Genomic DNA, 16451 nt, shown 5'->3' on the forward strand with positions numbered 1-16451 from the left:
GTGACTGTGGGAGGATGGGCCACGACCTGTATCCTGACAAGAGCACTTGGTGGCTCTCAAGTACTCAGCACACAGCAATGACCCACACACAGCATGATAGAGAATTAGGCGGGTCTCCCAAACGGCCGTCCCCTCTTTGAACTCATCAGTCACCTGCCAACAGCTCAGGGCCGCAAGATCCCTCCATTTAAGACAGAGGAGTTGCTGATAAATGAGAGACATACAATTTACAATGAGATACATGAGGAGATATTTTTCAAAGGTGCCCTGGTGCTTAAGGTTAGGGTCAGAATGGTTCATTTCTGTGGTATATGGTAGAATAAGATGTGTTGAGATCAAATTAGTTCTTAATGTAGTCCAGCATTATGGAGAAGCTCTTCTCCCAAGTAAGTGCTGTGTGTTTCCATGTGTCTTTGTCTGAACAACACTGAGGATTTTCTTGTGAAAACTGGCTTAGTGGCACTCTGGGATAACAGCGAGTACCTCACGTGCTTATGCACATGCTGTGGCATTCTAGGAGTGGCCCCAGTGCCGGGAATCTGGGGGAAGCACAGGCTCTTCTCTTGACATAGATGAATGAAGTTCAAGGAAAAGAAACACAAGAGCAAGAAGCCAGGAGAGCAACATTGAAGGAGCTTCCTAGACCTTGTGTTCTTGAAAACTCATTTTTTTTCCTAGCCCTGGCACTCTGGCTGCAAACCACTCCTTACCACAACAGAGCGCCGTCTGGCACTTCCAGCGCCAGTGCCAGGGGCTTCCTGGAGGCTGTCCCAGGGACAAATCCCACCTCAGAGCCTCCAGCATTCACTGCAAGCAAGGAAGGAGCTTGACAAATATGACCCAACATCTCCCCGTGCAGACCAATTTCTGCCCTAACTCTGCAAATAAGCAGGCACGTGCCACATACGCCCTTAGCCAGACTTCTCAAAGGGGTAGGGGCAACTGAGGATGAGAGGACAGGGCTGCAGACGGTCTGCTTTGTGGACTCTGCTGCTACTTACGTTCCTGTATGCTGCTTTCCTGGGCCATGTTTTCTTTGCTCTTGTAAAATGGAAACTTTCGAGAGAGGCGGAAACTCTTTTTACGTTTCGTTTTGACCGACTGTGAAAGAACATGAAGATGGAGGGGAAGGACAAGGGAAAAAAAAAAAACAGAACAATGGATTTTAAAGCATGCAAGAAAAATAAAAATGGGGACAATGGTGAGCTAAATCAAAGACCATCTCACAAATGGAATCTATGAGATTAAATGAAAGTTGATGTAGGAGGAAAAAATACATTTACAGGAAAATGTTGTGGGGATGTTAGAGGTTTCTAACCTAATCCACATTCACAGCACTCACTGGCACTTCCTAAAAACCAAAAGTCACTGTAGGCTCCTGGACACACACCCTAAGGCGCTACTGACATACAGAGTCATCTATTCCATGTCTCTCTTCCCTCTACTGTTCCGGAAGTCCTTTGGCCTGCAATGCTCATAGAAGAAAAGGGATGAACGGAAAAAGGCTCTCCTGTCTCCTGGGGTCTGATGGAAGGTGGCAGCTCTGGGGGTGGCCCTCCAAGGTTGCATGACGAGGCCAGGTTCCGATTAGGGTCCCCACGGCTCCAACAGTCTGTAGACAGGCAGATACCCACATATGATTTTATCATCCCCAAGTCAGTAAGCCTTTCAGACAGTCCAATTCTAATACACCTTCAAGAACTAATAAGCCAGGGGGGTGGGTGGAACACAGGCAAGTTGGGCTCTTAAAATGCTCCCTCTCTGCCTTTGGAACAGAGTCAACATCCTGCGAGGACACAGCCAGCCCTGAGGAAAAGGCATATTCTTTGGTGCTCCCCATTGCTCTGATAAAGCAGATCACACTCCAAGCCTTGGATCCTCTTTCAGGTCCTGGCTGCCATCCCCAGGGGTCCCCCACTTACCCTGTTGGATTCGATCATCCCTGTCCTGGCATGAAATTTCACAGTTTTCAATCGAGCTCGCTCTTTCTTTTCCACCCTGTTTGGGAGTCAGAAAAGAAGGTCGTCATTCCTGGGACACAGTCTCAGCAGGTGTAGCAGCCACTCCCTGGCTCACTGAGTGAAAATCATGTTCTAAGGACCAACTATCTCCCAAAAAGCAGAAAGAAGGCATGTGAGCAGCTTTCCAGTTAACTTGGACTTCATAGGGAACGAGCAGGCAACATCAGCAGAGGGTGAGCCAGGCCTTGCTGATGACCGGGACAACTCACCTCTTCTTACTGGGAATCACGCCGATCTGCTCACTTTCTCCATGGGGGGTCACCAACCTTGCCTGCCACCACTCATCATCAGAGGCATTGATGACATGCAGGATGTCACCATAAGAGAAACTGAGTCCCTGGCTGGGCAGGCAGCTGTCCCGAGTCCGGTCATAATCAAACAGGGCCCTGAAACACACAGCACAGACATGGCAGCCTTGCAGCGACCAGATCTCTGGGACACTGCATCCTCTGTTCAGTCCCACACAGGTAAGCACTGCCACCCCTCCACCTTTTCAAAGAAAAAGCCCATTTGCCTAACAAGGGGCACAAGAAAAATTTCCATGAATTAGTCATGGCTTCGTGGTACAAGGTGGAATTCAAAGTAAGGCACATTCAATGGCCCTTTCCTTCATCCACATCCTAGAGAACTAGCTCGACCAATGGACAAGATATATATAAACGTATCTTCAAAAGGTAGTTGAAGATACATTAAAAAAATACACACACACACATAATGAGATACGATCACAAACAATGAATGGAAAATACCACAGACACAAAGTAATGTGGCCAAGGTGGCCAAGAGGAAAGAAAGAGCTGATGCTGGGCCACACAAGGACAAAATTGAAAGGGATCCTAGAAGTCTCCTAGCTCAGTCACTTTGCTTTCCATACAGGGAAACAGAAGCCAGGTAGGGAGGAAGTATTTGACCTCGGTCATACAGCTAACTAATCTAGGACAGAACCCGAGTCCCCTAATGAAACATACTGTGACATGTGATAAACCCAAGTGAAGAGACAGAGAGCAAAGTGGGAGAAGGTTGGTGGGGGCGTCATTCAGACTTGTGGAAATGGAGGAGACAGAGTGGGCAGCAGCTTATGTCATAGGAAATGAAGTTGGAAAGAACCCTAGGAACATTCATCTGAGCTCACATGCAGTGGCAGGATGGGGGCAGGGGCCGTGGGGAATTGGAGGTGACTGAAAGCATCCTTCAGGGCCTGCATCTCTCAGGTGCTGCTGCTAGTCCCAGCTCTAGAGAAGCTGTACTGGCATGTGACAGTCTAAACACCCTCCTCAGGGAGCATCCAGCTTGGACACAAGTCCCCTCGTTCTCAGCCAGTGAAGCCTCCCTTCCTAGGGTATCACCACAAACGGGTGATCTCTGGGATAAAGTTGCATTTTATCTTTCCTTTTTTAAAAAAAAAATGTTCTTATTGGAAAGTAAGATACACAGAGAGGAAGATCTTCCGTCCAATGATTCACTCCCCAAGTGGCCACAATGGCTGGAACTGAGCCGATCCAAAGCCAGGAGCCAGGAGCTTCCTCTGGGTCTCCCATGTGGTACAGGGTCCCAAGGCTTAGGGCTGTCCTCAACTGCTTTCCCAGGCCACAAGCAGGGAGCTGGATGGGAAGTGGGACCACCGGGATTAGAACTGGTGCCCATATGGGATCCTGGAGCAGGCAAGCTTAGGACTTTAGCCACCAGGCTATCGTGCCGAACCTGAAAGTTGTATTTTTCCAGCAGCAGTCTAGGCTCTGTTTTCTTCATGTGTGTGCTGAGAACAGATGTGTTTTAAAGATCTGTTTGCTTGAAAGGCGGAGTTTGAGAGAAGGAGATAGACAGAAAGGAAAACAAATTTTTTTTGGCTCGCTGGTTCACTCCCCAAATGACCACAATAGCCAGAGCTGGTCCAAACTGAAGCCAGGAGCCTGTAATACCATCCTGATATCGCAGAAGGCCTAGAGCTTGGGTCATCTTCCATCACTTTTCCAGGCACATTGGCAGGGAGGTGGAATGGAAAGTGGAGCTTGAACAGATGCTCACATGGAATGTTAGTGTTGCAGGTGGCAGCTTAACTGACTTAACATGCTGTGGCATAATCCTGGCCCCAATATGTATTTTTAACAAGCCATCAGAATGCTCAAGCATAAATACTTTGTGCACCCAACATGAAGGACTGCCTAGACCTCTGTTCTAATCCTTCAATTTCTACCTACAATCTGGTGCTCTTGTGGCTCAGCTGGAAGCCATGAGTCAAACATATCATGTCCCCAAGGGCAAGCTGAAATGAAAGAGACACTGCAGCAAACCTACTGAGAGTAAAATGCTTGTGTACCTTCTAAAGTTTTTGAAACTGAGTCCTTAAAAATTAGTAGCAGGTGATTTGACAAGCAATATTACCCAGACTCCAACATGTCCTTTATTTTCCTCAAATGCAGTAAAGAGAGAGGTGGGGACTAGTACACAACTACGCTTGCTTTGAGTTGCTTTCTGAGCTGTGTTTATGACAGAATCAAATGGGAACGTGTGTGTGTGTGTGTGTGTCCTAAAGCAAAGCAGGCCTTAGTGGGCCCTTCTTACAAGAATGAGTGTGAAGCAGCAACTTCATTCTTGGTGACAATGAGATGCATTACGTGTCATGATGGACTTCATAAATCAGAGCAAACATAGTAAGAATTTGAATTGAGCAGAAATTATGTGAAGGAAAGGAAAGAAGATGTTAAAAAATTAATTAGGCATTGTCTAACATATCAGTCACTCAATACAATGTTAATTAATCCCATAATGATGGAAACTGTTGTTGAAGATATGTTACGGCTTTTAATTGGTCGGAATGATATTCTGCCAGCTATGTCTTCAGACCAGAGTTGGTCTCCCCAAGAAACTGTTGAATTGAACTGGACAGTAAGATACTGGACTCTATGCATGGCACACGCTTGCAATGAAAGAAACAAGACTGGATTTGAACTGTAATACTGCAACAAGGTGGAGCAATCCACCATGGGGGGAGGGCACGGGAAGGGGATGGGGGAACATCAGAGCCTATGAAACCTTGTTATAAAATGAAATGCAACAAAAATATACATAAAAAATTAATTAGGAACCAATAGCATGTCTGTAGAAGATTAAAAGAGTTCACTGGTTCAAGGTTTCAAACAATATACATTGTAGCCCCTAATGGAATCATGATTGGCCTTGGCAAAAGCACTAACAAGCTGGAGTACATGTGTAAAAGTTGATGTAAACATGCTTTCTGATGCCAAAAACCCATCTATTTGATTTTTATTTTCTTAGTATCTGAGGTTTAGGAGCCAGCAGCATGGCTCAACAAGCTAATCCTCTACCTGTAAGCACCAGCATCCCATATGGGCACCAGTTCACATCCCACGTGGAAGCAGGGTCCCAAGGCTTTTGGCCATCTTTGACTGCTTCCCCAGGCCACAGCAGGGAGCTAGAGTAGCCGGACCTGAACCAGTACCCATATGGGATCCCAATGCTTGGAAGGGGAGGTTTAGCTAATGGAGCCATTGCACTAGGGTCTCATATTTGGAGCAGGTGGACAGGAGGAGGCTTGTATCCCAACCCTGAAGACTCCCAGATCCTCACCAAGTACCATCAGTACGAGCACCAAGGACTAAATCCCAACTGCCAAGGAGTCCACGGGGAAATGGAGTGCCTTCGGAGGCCAAGAACTCTGAGGTCACCCACCCCCATTTGGATCTACCACATGGGATGGAAGAAGCCCAAGTCCTGCCTTGCAGGATCCAAGGTCATCGGAACGACAACCAGGATCCCTGAGCGGTCCGCAGAAACAGAACAGTAAACTTCCTTCGGGACTAGGGAGAGGAGCTTTCTCTGGTCCTTGCCTGCTTCCCATAATGACCATCAGGATCGCTCCGGAAACCCCTCAAAACAAACAAACAAACTAGAATAGATAGACAGAGAATAACAAGGAAAGCTTAGAAACATACAGGAAACGGTCAGTGGGGGATGCACTTATAACTCACTGGGTGGGACACAAAGATTAGTTACGCCTCACTGGGGTATTGAAGATTTCTCTGCACACCCCTCCTGAAACTGTTCACCTAAACTGTTGACATATGTCTTGTTATAGTTAGACTACCCAAATAACAGCCAGGTTCAGAGAAACCATGCTTCAATGCTATAAACTGCTAAATACTAAAACTAGAATAGACATGAGACAGCTGAATGGCGATCTATAGCCATTTTGAGGTGTATAGAACAGGGTTGAATATAAACCAAAATGGAAATGTCTATGAAGAGGTCACAGGTTGTGGTTGAGAACCTGCATTTTCCTATTAACATATTGGTTAATCAATACCATGTCAATTAATGCCATAATGTAGTAATTGGTTGTAAATATTATGTTGGGGCTTTTAATTGATTGGGATAATACTCTGCCGGCTCTACCTTCAGACCAGAGATGGTCTCACCAAGAAACTATTGAACTTACCAGGACAATAGGATGCTGGACTGTATGCTTGGTAAATACCTCTAATGAAAGAATCTCAACTGAATTTGAACTGTGGAAATGCAATAAGGTGGAGCAATCCAACGTGGGGGGAGGGTTTGGGGAGGGGTTGGGGAAATCCCAGTGCATATAAAAATGTGCCACATAATGCAATGTAATTAATAGAAAAAAAAGAATATTTCCTTTAAATGGGAAAAAAAAAGCACCTACAGGGCTCAGCACGGTAGCCTACTGGCTAAATTTCTCTCCTTGTATGTGTGCCAGAAACCCATATGGGCGCCAGTTCATATGTGGCCTGGGAAAGCAGTCGAGGACGGCCCAAAGCCTTGGGACCCTGCATACATGTGGGACACCCAAAAGAAGTTCCTGCCTTCAGATCAGCTCATCTCAGGCTGTTGCGGACACTTGGGGAGTGAACCAGCAGACAGAAGATCCTTCTCTCAGTCTCTCCTTCCCGCTGTAATTCTGACTTTCCAATAAAAAAATACATATTTAAAAAAAAACCTACAGCATGAGCTAAGTAAAAATAAAATAAACACAGATCAAAGCCTATAGGAATGCCAGTAGTTACCCTGCACATCGGGACTTCTGCTACTGATTTTTTTCATTTAAGATTTATTTATTCGAAAGGCTTAGTTACAGAGTGAGCTTCATTCAAGTCTCCCACATGGGTATGGGCATCCAAGTTATTGGCCATCTCCCACTGCTTTCCCAGGTGCATTATCAGGGAACTGGATCAGAAGCAGAGTAACCAGGACTTGAACCAGCATCCACATGGGATGCTGGCATCTCAGGTTATGGTAGCTTAATGTACTACATAACAACACTGGCTACTGGGTTTGCTTTTTAACCATGGCTTGTGTTGCTTTTCTGTTTTTTTTTTTTTTAATTAAGTCAATCAAACACAAAATGGGGAAACAGATATAGTAGGCAGTGACCTCAATCATTTATTTCAGATGAGGGACATATTTGGCTCAATGTTCTTTGGCAGAAAAAAAAGGCAAAGAAGAAGAAGAAGAAGAAGAAGAAGAAGAATTTCAATTTCCTAATAAAAGGTAGTACTCAAATCTATCTGGACTTTGATGAATTTATGAATGGTGCATCAATGAGAAATACAGAACAAGGCGGACAATGCTTTCTTTAAGCTGTGATTTTGTTAAAGGACAGGCAAGCGTAACATGAGTTTGAAATTCTCAACTGCACTCTTATTCCCAGTTGAGAATGTTAAAAAGAAAATTAGTTAATGAAAATTTCCTTTTCTGAACTGAAAATAGGAGAACTTTGCAGAATACTGCAGCCTACAGGTCGTTTCAGCATACCTTTTAGCTAATAAGGGAAATTCCTTAGATGTTCTCTAAGTTTCTTTCTAACTCTTAGCACTAAATGAATCGGGGTCTGTCTGCGTTTTGTTTTTTTTTTTTTTTTCAACCAAGCCAAACATTCTTAATACCTACAACAAGTCCTTCCTTTGTCAAGATTTTTTATTTGTTTTCTAAACCCGTGATGTGGATTTTGCTTTAAATCTACTTTGCCTCTTTTCCTGCAGAAATTTTATTGGATTCAAGATCTAGAAAATGTCCTCACAGGCCATGTACACACAGGACATTTCCTGCAGAAATCTAAGCTTTAAGCCATCGTCATGTGTATTTTGAAAACAAAATAAAAAGCTAATTCCCCACTTCACAGTGCCTAGAAAGTACCATTCTTCAATTATTTAAACACTATCTGTGTACTTTATGTGGGACGCTAGTTAGATACATGGGAGACACCAAAGCAAAGCATACCTGTAGACTTGTGGGGAGCCTGTGGTATCTAACAGAGGGAAATGCTGAGTGTTGGGGTGGACAACAGGCACAGGTCACATGGCCTCTCCTATATCGGAGAGCCTGGTTTGCGTCCCTGCTACTCTACTTCCTGCTTATGTCTACGAGGCATCAGACATTGGCTCAAGTACTTGGATTCCTACCGTACACATGAGGGTTCTAGATAGATTTCTAGGCTCCTGGCTTCAACCTGACCTAGCCCTGGCTGTTGCAGCCATTTGTGAGGTAAACCAGCAGATGGAAGATTTCTGCCTCTTTCTGCTTTTCAAATAAAATGAAAATAAATACAGATAAAGAAGCTGTATTTCTTAGGGGGAAAATGTTAAGTATGTTGTACCAAGAGGCACAAAAGAAGGATAAACCAAGGCCTAAGGGCATTTGCAAGGAATAGAGATTATATCTACTTTGGAGAAGCTATGAGGAGGTACTGCTTTTTGAACTAGGCCTCAGGGTTTCCAAAGGGCAAGCTAGGTAGGGATCCTTCCAGCTGGAGAAAACAGGGTAGGCCAAGCCCAGAGGCAAGAAGTGCAAGGAGTGTTCAGGAATCAGCACATGTCCGTATCTGGCTGCACTGTAAATGGCAACAGGTCGGAGCCTAACTGAACTGCCCAGCTGGGGAGTGACCAACTTTACTGCCTTGGACTTTATTATTATTACGAATCATTATCAGGAAAAAGAGAACATTACATATTGCAGTTAAATGATCTCTCACATGTCAGGTAGGTAAATTAAATCTCAATAAATGAAAGCATATAGTAACTACCATCTTAAAAAAGCATGCTAACCTAACCTGGGACTCTATAAACTATGATAGATTCTCTCCAAGTGACAATAGTTTGGTACCTTCTGATAAATGCTTCCTGTCAGGTCTGTGACAGGAAGGAGTTTCTTTCTCCGTAACACTGCTATGCCCTTCTCCTCCCCTAGTGATCCTTAGCACAGGTATTAGAGAAAGGCAACATAGATACTTCCACTTAAAAAAAAAAAGATTGGGCCCGGCGGCATGGCCTAGCGGCTAAAGTCCTCGCCTTGAATGCCCCAGGATCCCATATGGGCACTGGTTCTCATCCCAGCAGCTCCACTTCCCATCCAGCTCCCTGCTTGTGGCCTGGGAGAGCAGTTGAGGATGGCCCAATGCATTGGGACCCTGCACCCGCGTGGGAGACCCAGAAGAGGTTCCTGGTTCCCGGCTTCGGATCGGCGCAGCACCGGCCCATTGTGGCTCATTTGGGGAGTGAATCATTGGATGGAAGAACTTTCTCTCTGTCTCTCCTCCTCTCTGTATATCCGGCTTTCTAATAACAATAAAATCTTTTTTTAAAAAAAGATTTATTTCTATTGGAAAGGCAGATTTACAGAGAAAGAGATATTCCATCCACTGTTTCACTCCCCAAATGGCCTCCTCAATGGCCAAAGTTCAGCCAATCCAAAGCCAGGAGCTTCTTTCTGGTCCCCCACACGGGTGCAGGGTCCCAAGGCTTTGGGCCATCCTCCACTGCTTTCCCAGGCCACAAGCAGGGAGCTAGAGGGAAAGTGGAGTGTCCAGGTCATGATCTGGCACTCATGTGATATGGGCACTTATAGGTAGAGGATTAGCCTGTTGAGCCACTGCACTGGCCCTAATACTTCCATTTTTAAAATCACTGTTGAGGGGCTAGTGTTGTGGTGTTAAGCCACCACCTGCAAGACCAGCATTCCATATGGACACTGATTGGAGTCCTAGTTGTTCTACTTCCTATCCAGATCCCTGGTAACGTATGTGGGAAAGCAGCAGCAGATGGCCAAAGTACTTGGGTGCCTGCACCCAAGTAGGAGATCCAGATGAAGCTCCTGGATCCTGATTTTGGCCTAACCCAGTCCTATCCATTGTGGTCATTTGCTCTTCTCTCTCTCTGTCTCTCTCCTCCCTCTTTCTATAATTCTGCCTTTCAAATAAAAACATTTTTAAAAAATAAAATAAGGCTTAATAAACCTTTGTCCCAAAACTGAGAACCTGCACTTTCAAGGCCCAGATGATGTAACTACCAAACATTTCAAACTCTGATTCATAAAAAAAAAAAAAGGAATGAGGAGGGGAAAAAAAAAAACTAATTTATTTGTCTCTAAGACACCTAAAGAAAACCTAAAGAAAGGATATAATTAAACAATCTGTCATCCAGGTCTCATCCTGAGTGTGTGTGTGAAAGAGAGAGAGAGAGAATATGAGTGAGAATTTATCTGACACTGTGGAATGTTGAGAGACCAGAAGCCTTAGAAACCCCTTACCCTTTCTGCATCTAGATAACAATAATTTCATGGACGCCTTAGAGTTAAGGACTATCGGGTATCACTGTCATGAAAGAACAAAGCTTAGGAAAATATTACCAACTCCAGTGCAATGTCGGAGGGCTTAGGACACATGACTGATGCTTTCTCAGCCCTGAATATGCTCCTTCTTGAAGCATACTGCCATGCACCTGTGGGCCATTCCCACAGATTTCCAAATATGAACGCCAGGCCAGAAAAATGATTATTTTATCAGCAAGTAGAGAATGCAACCAAGAGAAAATATGACCTGTGAAAAGAAAGCGACAGAGGCAAAGAAGTTTTCTGGAGCCCCCTAAATCCCCACCACCAGAGAGAGCAGATAACCCTCTCTCAGAGTCCGGAGGTTCAAGTTCTCAAGCTAATCTTCAGCACTTCAGCTTTAAGGTCACTCCCTCTTTCCCTCTAAGGAGAAAGTGCTTCCAAAGGTCTTGAAAGATATGTTAAGAGGTGACCTTTAAAAAATCCCTTATGAGGTGCACATGCTCTGGGGGCATTGCTGAATCTTCCTTTCAGCTGGCTCTCTCTGCCCAATGGAAAAGCAAGAATATAATCAACTCCAAGTAAACAGATTAGTGGGCTAGAGTGTTTATAGTTCAGATGTGAAATTGTAAGGTTTGGGTCTTAAAGATCCAAGGAAATCACAAGCACCTAGCACAGCCACCTGGGTGTCTCAGTGAACTGGAATACAGTGCAACCTCCAAGCAAACTGGTCGGACAGGTTTCCTGATGCAAAGCAAAGCAAACAGGAACATTTTAGTACTACAGCCACAAAGGCTGAACTCAAAACTGTGCCCATTTCTCTAGCTATGTAGCCTGGGATGCTCTGTTAGCACCCCCTCACTGCCCTCAGCCACAACTCTGAGGCCCAGCCCACGTCGCTCTGCTTTGCAATTCTACCCACTCCAAATGTACTTTTCCTTAATTCATATCATAAGCCAGGCAGCAACCTCTTTTCATATTCGCTATGTACTGCTATTTCTATCCCTCAGAGTTCCCCACTGTATTTCCCTCCCACTGATCAGTCCGTGCCTTGATTAGTCCCTATAGAGCACACACAGAAAGCTCTAAAGCAGTAGCCATTTATCAGCCCTTGACCTTGGTGGGAGCTTTCCAGTTTTGGACAGCTTCTGAGGAGCATCCTAGAAGCCCAACCACCAGTACACAGGCAGATAGATACAGGATGGGCCATCATATGAGGAGAGTGTAGTTAGTGCCAAGTTAGGGCACCCAATGCATCTTAAACATGGTTACACAGAGCAATGAGCATTCGTCTCCAGGGCTGGCTGAAAGTTGCAGGTTTCAGAGGGTAATTACAAAGTTGGAGAGGCATTCAAGGACTAATCACCCCACGAGCATCTGTCAGGGGCTCACAGCACTTACAGATAACAAGATAAGTTGAGGGATTCTGAGTCCAGCCCCAGGACCAATGTTTGGGAACAGGCAGATCCAGAAGTCAGTGACACAGGAAAATCTGCCTGGCCCCCTGGCAGTATAGAACACCTCCATACATTGTTGTTGCTTTTAAAAAATGCATATTATTATCAGCTCCAAATCCTGTCAAATCATAAAGCCTGCCAATATTACCTTGCTGGCACCCTAATCCACCACTGTAACTCACTGATGAAAAAGATCCAGATGGGCTCTGCCAAGCAACACCTTCAACAAAGCACTGAGTAGTTGCACAGTTAATATCTGCTTGTTGACAGGAAGGGATATTCTCCAGCCTTCCTGGATGACAATGCCAGTATTTCTGACACTATTTTTGAATCAAGACTATGGCTGCCCCAACATGATTTCCTCCCAAAAGCAGGCAGTTGACTTGGGTGACGGAGACTCCCAAACTGTCTGAATGCTGCCTGATGACTTTAATTAATGCGGCCCGGCAAGCCTGAACAGACTTGCCAAAGGTGTTTCCACAACTGCACTTAGGAAGCCTCTTAGCCACCTGTGGAGGACAAGATCTTTCATTCATTCACTCAATCAATGGCTGGAGAAAATGACTGTAGAACCAGGTCTTCCCAGGACCTCTCTGCCTGAATCTCTGCACTTTCCTTCCTTCCTTCCTTCCCTCCTTCCTTCCTTCCTTCCTTCCTTCCTTCCTTCCTTCCTTCCTTCCTTCCTTCCTTCCTTCCTTCCTTCCTTCCTTCCTTCCTTCCTTCCTGTCTACCATTAACCACCTAGCCAGCCCAACCCTGAGCAGAGAAGGCTCCAGCGAGGCCCGTTATACTTTCCTAGTAGCCAGCACAAATTCACCAGCAGAGCACAAGCCCCGGGCTGCACAAACAGAGGGGCTCTGCTCAGCCCATCCATCCATTTAAGAAGTAACCTAGTATTGATGACAGGTGGGGAAGGCCCTTCTGCTCAAATCACTGGTGACTTAAAAGTGTAGTTTCATTTTCCAAACACTGTTATCTTTCCTTCTTCCTCCCGCTCCCTGCTCTACAAATCCCATGTCCCCTATGGTTAGTACAGCTGCAGCTCCCTGGGGTTTCACCTGCTGTGGCCTTAGTGCAGCTGGAAGAGGGTGTTATTTGCTTCAAAATAGCTTTGCAAACCATGCACACCAGAGGGGCACAGATACTCAGGGGGAAGGCAGTAGAGGAGAAACATGTCAGAGGGCAAACAGCAAAAAGATTCAGAGGCAAAACCCACACTGGAAAGTGTCCTTCACTCGAACCACCTGAAGCTCACTCTCTCAGGGTCGATGGCAAACCAGGAGAGAGGAGGAACCACACGTACTGCTTCTTTGAACCCACCTCTGCAACCATGCCTGAATTCTCAACACTGTGCTTCACTGCTTCATAGGAGCTAAAGCATAAGGGTTAGGTATTTTGGTGATGAGGAAATAAATGTCTATTGTGATACATAAGCAATTTTTCTTAAGCATCCTGATTGCCTGTTAAAAAATACAGATTTTGGGGGGTCCAGCATGATAGCCAAGCAGGCTAATCTTTTACCCGTGGCACCAGCATCCAGTATGGGTGCGGGTTCTAGTCCTGGCTGCTCCACTTCTAATCCAGATCCCTGTTTATGGTCTGGGAAAGCACTGGAGCATGGTTCAAAGCCTTGTAACCCCGTACCCAAGTGAGAAACCTGGAGGAAGCTCCTGGCTTCAGATTAAAAAAAAAAAGTCTTTCGGGCCCGGCGGTGTGGCCTAGTGGCTAAAGTCCTCGCCTTGCACACACCAGGATCCCATATGGGCGCTGGTTCTAATCCCGGCAGCTCCACTTCCCATCCAGCTCCCTGCTTGTGGCCTGGGAAAGCAGTCGAGGACGGCCCAAAGCTTTGGGACCCTGCACCCGCGTGGGAGACCCAGAAGAGGTTCCAGGTTCCCGGCTTCGGATTGGCGCAGCACCGGCCGTTGCGGCTCACTTGGGGAGTGAATCATCGGACGGAAGATCTTCCTCTCTGTCTCTCCTCCTCTCTGTATATCTGACTTTGTAATAAAATAAATAAATCTTTAATTAAAAAAAGGCTTTCAAATAAAATCAAACAAATTCTAAAATGAGGAGGAAGGATGGAAGGGGAAACCTCTATAACCTACAACACTGTATCATGGAAAACAATAACAATTAAAAAAACTAAAAAAAGAATGTTAACATCCATGTAAGAATAACGAAGGACCTGACATAACAGTGCTGGTTCCCTTTTATCCTGAAGACACTAGGGAGTCATGGAATGCTCTTGAGCAGAGCTAGTCCAGACTGTTGTTTCAGCTTCACCTCCCTGTGCAACATGCAAGCAAACAGTTGCTGGGCCTCCTCTGTTAACACCTTCAGCGACAGAAGATCAAATTTACTATCTCCGGAAGCAGTCCCTTCCAGTTTCAGACAGTTTTAATCATTAGCTCTCAGTTTTAATCATTAGCGCTTTCTTCCCCACATCGAGCTGAGATATGCCGTGGGTGACAGAACAAATCTAATCCGCTTTCCACATGATGGGGTGAAGCAATTAACTCTGATACAGCAACTGAGGAGGCTGAGGTGAGGAGGGGAACCCATAGTGAACATGTTACTTTTGGAGTCACTGGGAGTGGGTGGGGTGCAGCTTTCTTTATGCGCAAGTAGGTCTGGAGCTCAGTGAAAAGATCATTTGGCGGGTACAGCTAGTAAAAGATATTGAGGAATGGTCAGCCAGGTAGACGGAGAGCCTTTCAAGAAGAAAACAGCAAATTCGTGGGAGCGAATGTGCTGGAGAGGTCAGAACAAGATCAGAGAACCAGTGAACTGGTGACTGAATGTAATGACCAAGCAGTCACACTGATCTCTGACGGAGTTAGCCTTCTCTTCCTCTGGAGTCTTCCAGCGCTGCTTGGAACCACCATGCTGAACAGCAGTGGTATACTCCTTCTGTGGCTGCTTAAAGCAGGGATAAGAATTAAACAAAAAATAAACATAGTACCAACATTTGTCAACCTGGATGTCAAAACAGGTTTTTCCCAATAAGACCCCATGCTCCTATCTTTTGGGGCGATATTAACTAGTATGGTCCCTTCTGGAGACTAATCGCAGTGAAGAATTTTGGTCTCCTCTGTGTAAGCCTTCATTCGCCCAATTTTCTGAGCCATCCATTTTTTTTTCACAACTCTTATCAACATTTTGAGAAATTACTGCTTCCCAGCACATAATTTGACAACTGAGGTGAACAGAAGAAGGGTAAGATAATAGTTTCAGTGATTACTGGTATCAAGAGAATTTTTTTTTCTTTTTAAGAATGGAAAAATGGCCTCAGGTGACCAGTGAAAATGATTTACTATTCACTTGTTCCACAAAACCCCCATAAAAATCATGCAAATCCAGAGGTTTCAATCTCCATGTTCAAGTTAAGCACTTCCATGAACCTGCCCAGCCCATCAAGGGTCTGCATGCCAAAAAGCCACAAGCCCTAAAAGACATCATGCTAGAGAAGCAATATGTGCTGTTTCAACATTACGAAAGCAGAGCTGGTGGGTGTACCCAGGCCAAACACTGGGGGCAGATACAGGATCAGTGGTCCAAAAAGAGTGCTGGATCTCTGTTGCCCATATTTAAATACGGAGACATATGAGGCTTTGGATGGAGATCGCCTAGTCCTGAATCATATTCAGGTGAACCAAGCACCCAGGATGTGCTGTCCCTCAGAGCTCAGGGTCAGATTAACCTGGACACGAGCTCCCCCTGCACACAAAGAGGACGCCTCCCGAAAAGGAACAAACTGTCCCTCAACGAGGACAGGAGGGGGCATGGAAGAGAAAGGCATTCCGGAAGAAACTGAAGAAGCAAAAAGTTACAGCGCAGGAATAAATTCAAGTATAAAATAAATGCGAATTTAAAAAGAATGGAGGAAACGTACACATGTTTAAGTGCAGAAGGAAAGGAAACAAGTGTAGATTGACAGGTCAAAATCAGAAATGCCAAAGAATGTGAGCCAAGTTCCAATGAAGGGTTCAGCTTTGCCAAGGCCCCCAACTCAGGGCCTTACCACAAAGAAGTATTTCCTGGTTAAGTCCAAAGACCAAAAATAGCTACTGTTCTAAACCCTATCTACTTTCCTCAGAGGATACAGATGTTATCTCAGTGAGGTTAAGGGCAGATTATATAAACTGATTCACTCCCTAGAGGGCATAGAACCCAGGTCTCCACACTGTTGCCCAGAGTCCGACTCAACGGAGCCCTCACCTGGGCCACAGAAGCATCATCCAGATCAAGGAGCAGTGCCCCGCTCCCCCTGCCCAGGCAGGGAGAATTCTAGCATAGGATAGGCAGGGGAAATCTAAAAATAAAGCTCTCTGAAGAAACTGTCTTGCCTAAAGAGCAGCTTCCCACGCACACTGGAGTGCCACATCTG

At 45.4% G+C, this 16451-nt stretch overlaps 1 protein-coding gene across 6 annotated transcripts in view; it reads right to left on the reverse strand.

Moving 5' to 3' along the window:
• Nucleotides 1-16451, reverse strand: part of DLG3 (discs large MAGUK scaffold protein 3) — a 63628-nt gene that overhangs the window by 10024 nt on the left and 37153 nt on the right. For all 6 annotated transcript variants that reach the window (XM_058658209.1, XM_058658205.1, XM_004595227.2 and 3 more), the window contains 3 exons: nt 2231-2407; nt 1923-1998; nt 1002-1101 (listed from right to left, as the gene is read on the reverse strand). In XM_058658209.1, coding sequence (XP_058514192.1) covers nt 1002-1101; nt 1923-1998; nt 2231-2407 — 353 coding nt within the window. The remainder of the gene's footprint in view (nt 1-1001; nt 1102-1922; nt 1999-2230; nt 2408-16451) is intronic.

This window comes from Ochotona princeps, chromosome X (genome assembly GCF_030435755.1).
Source record: "Ochotona princeps isolate mOchPri1 chromosome X, mOchPri1.hap1, whole genome shotgun sequence".
NCBI lineage: Eukaryota > Metazoa > Chordata > Mammalia > Lagomorpha > Ochotonidae > Ochotona > Ochotona princeps.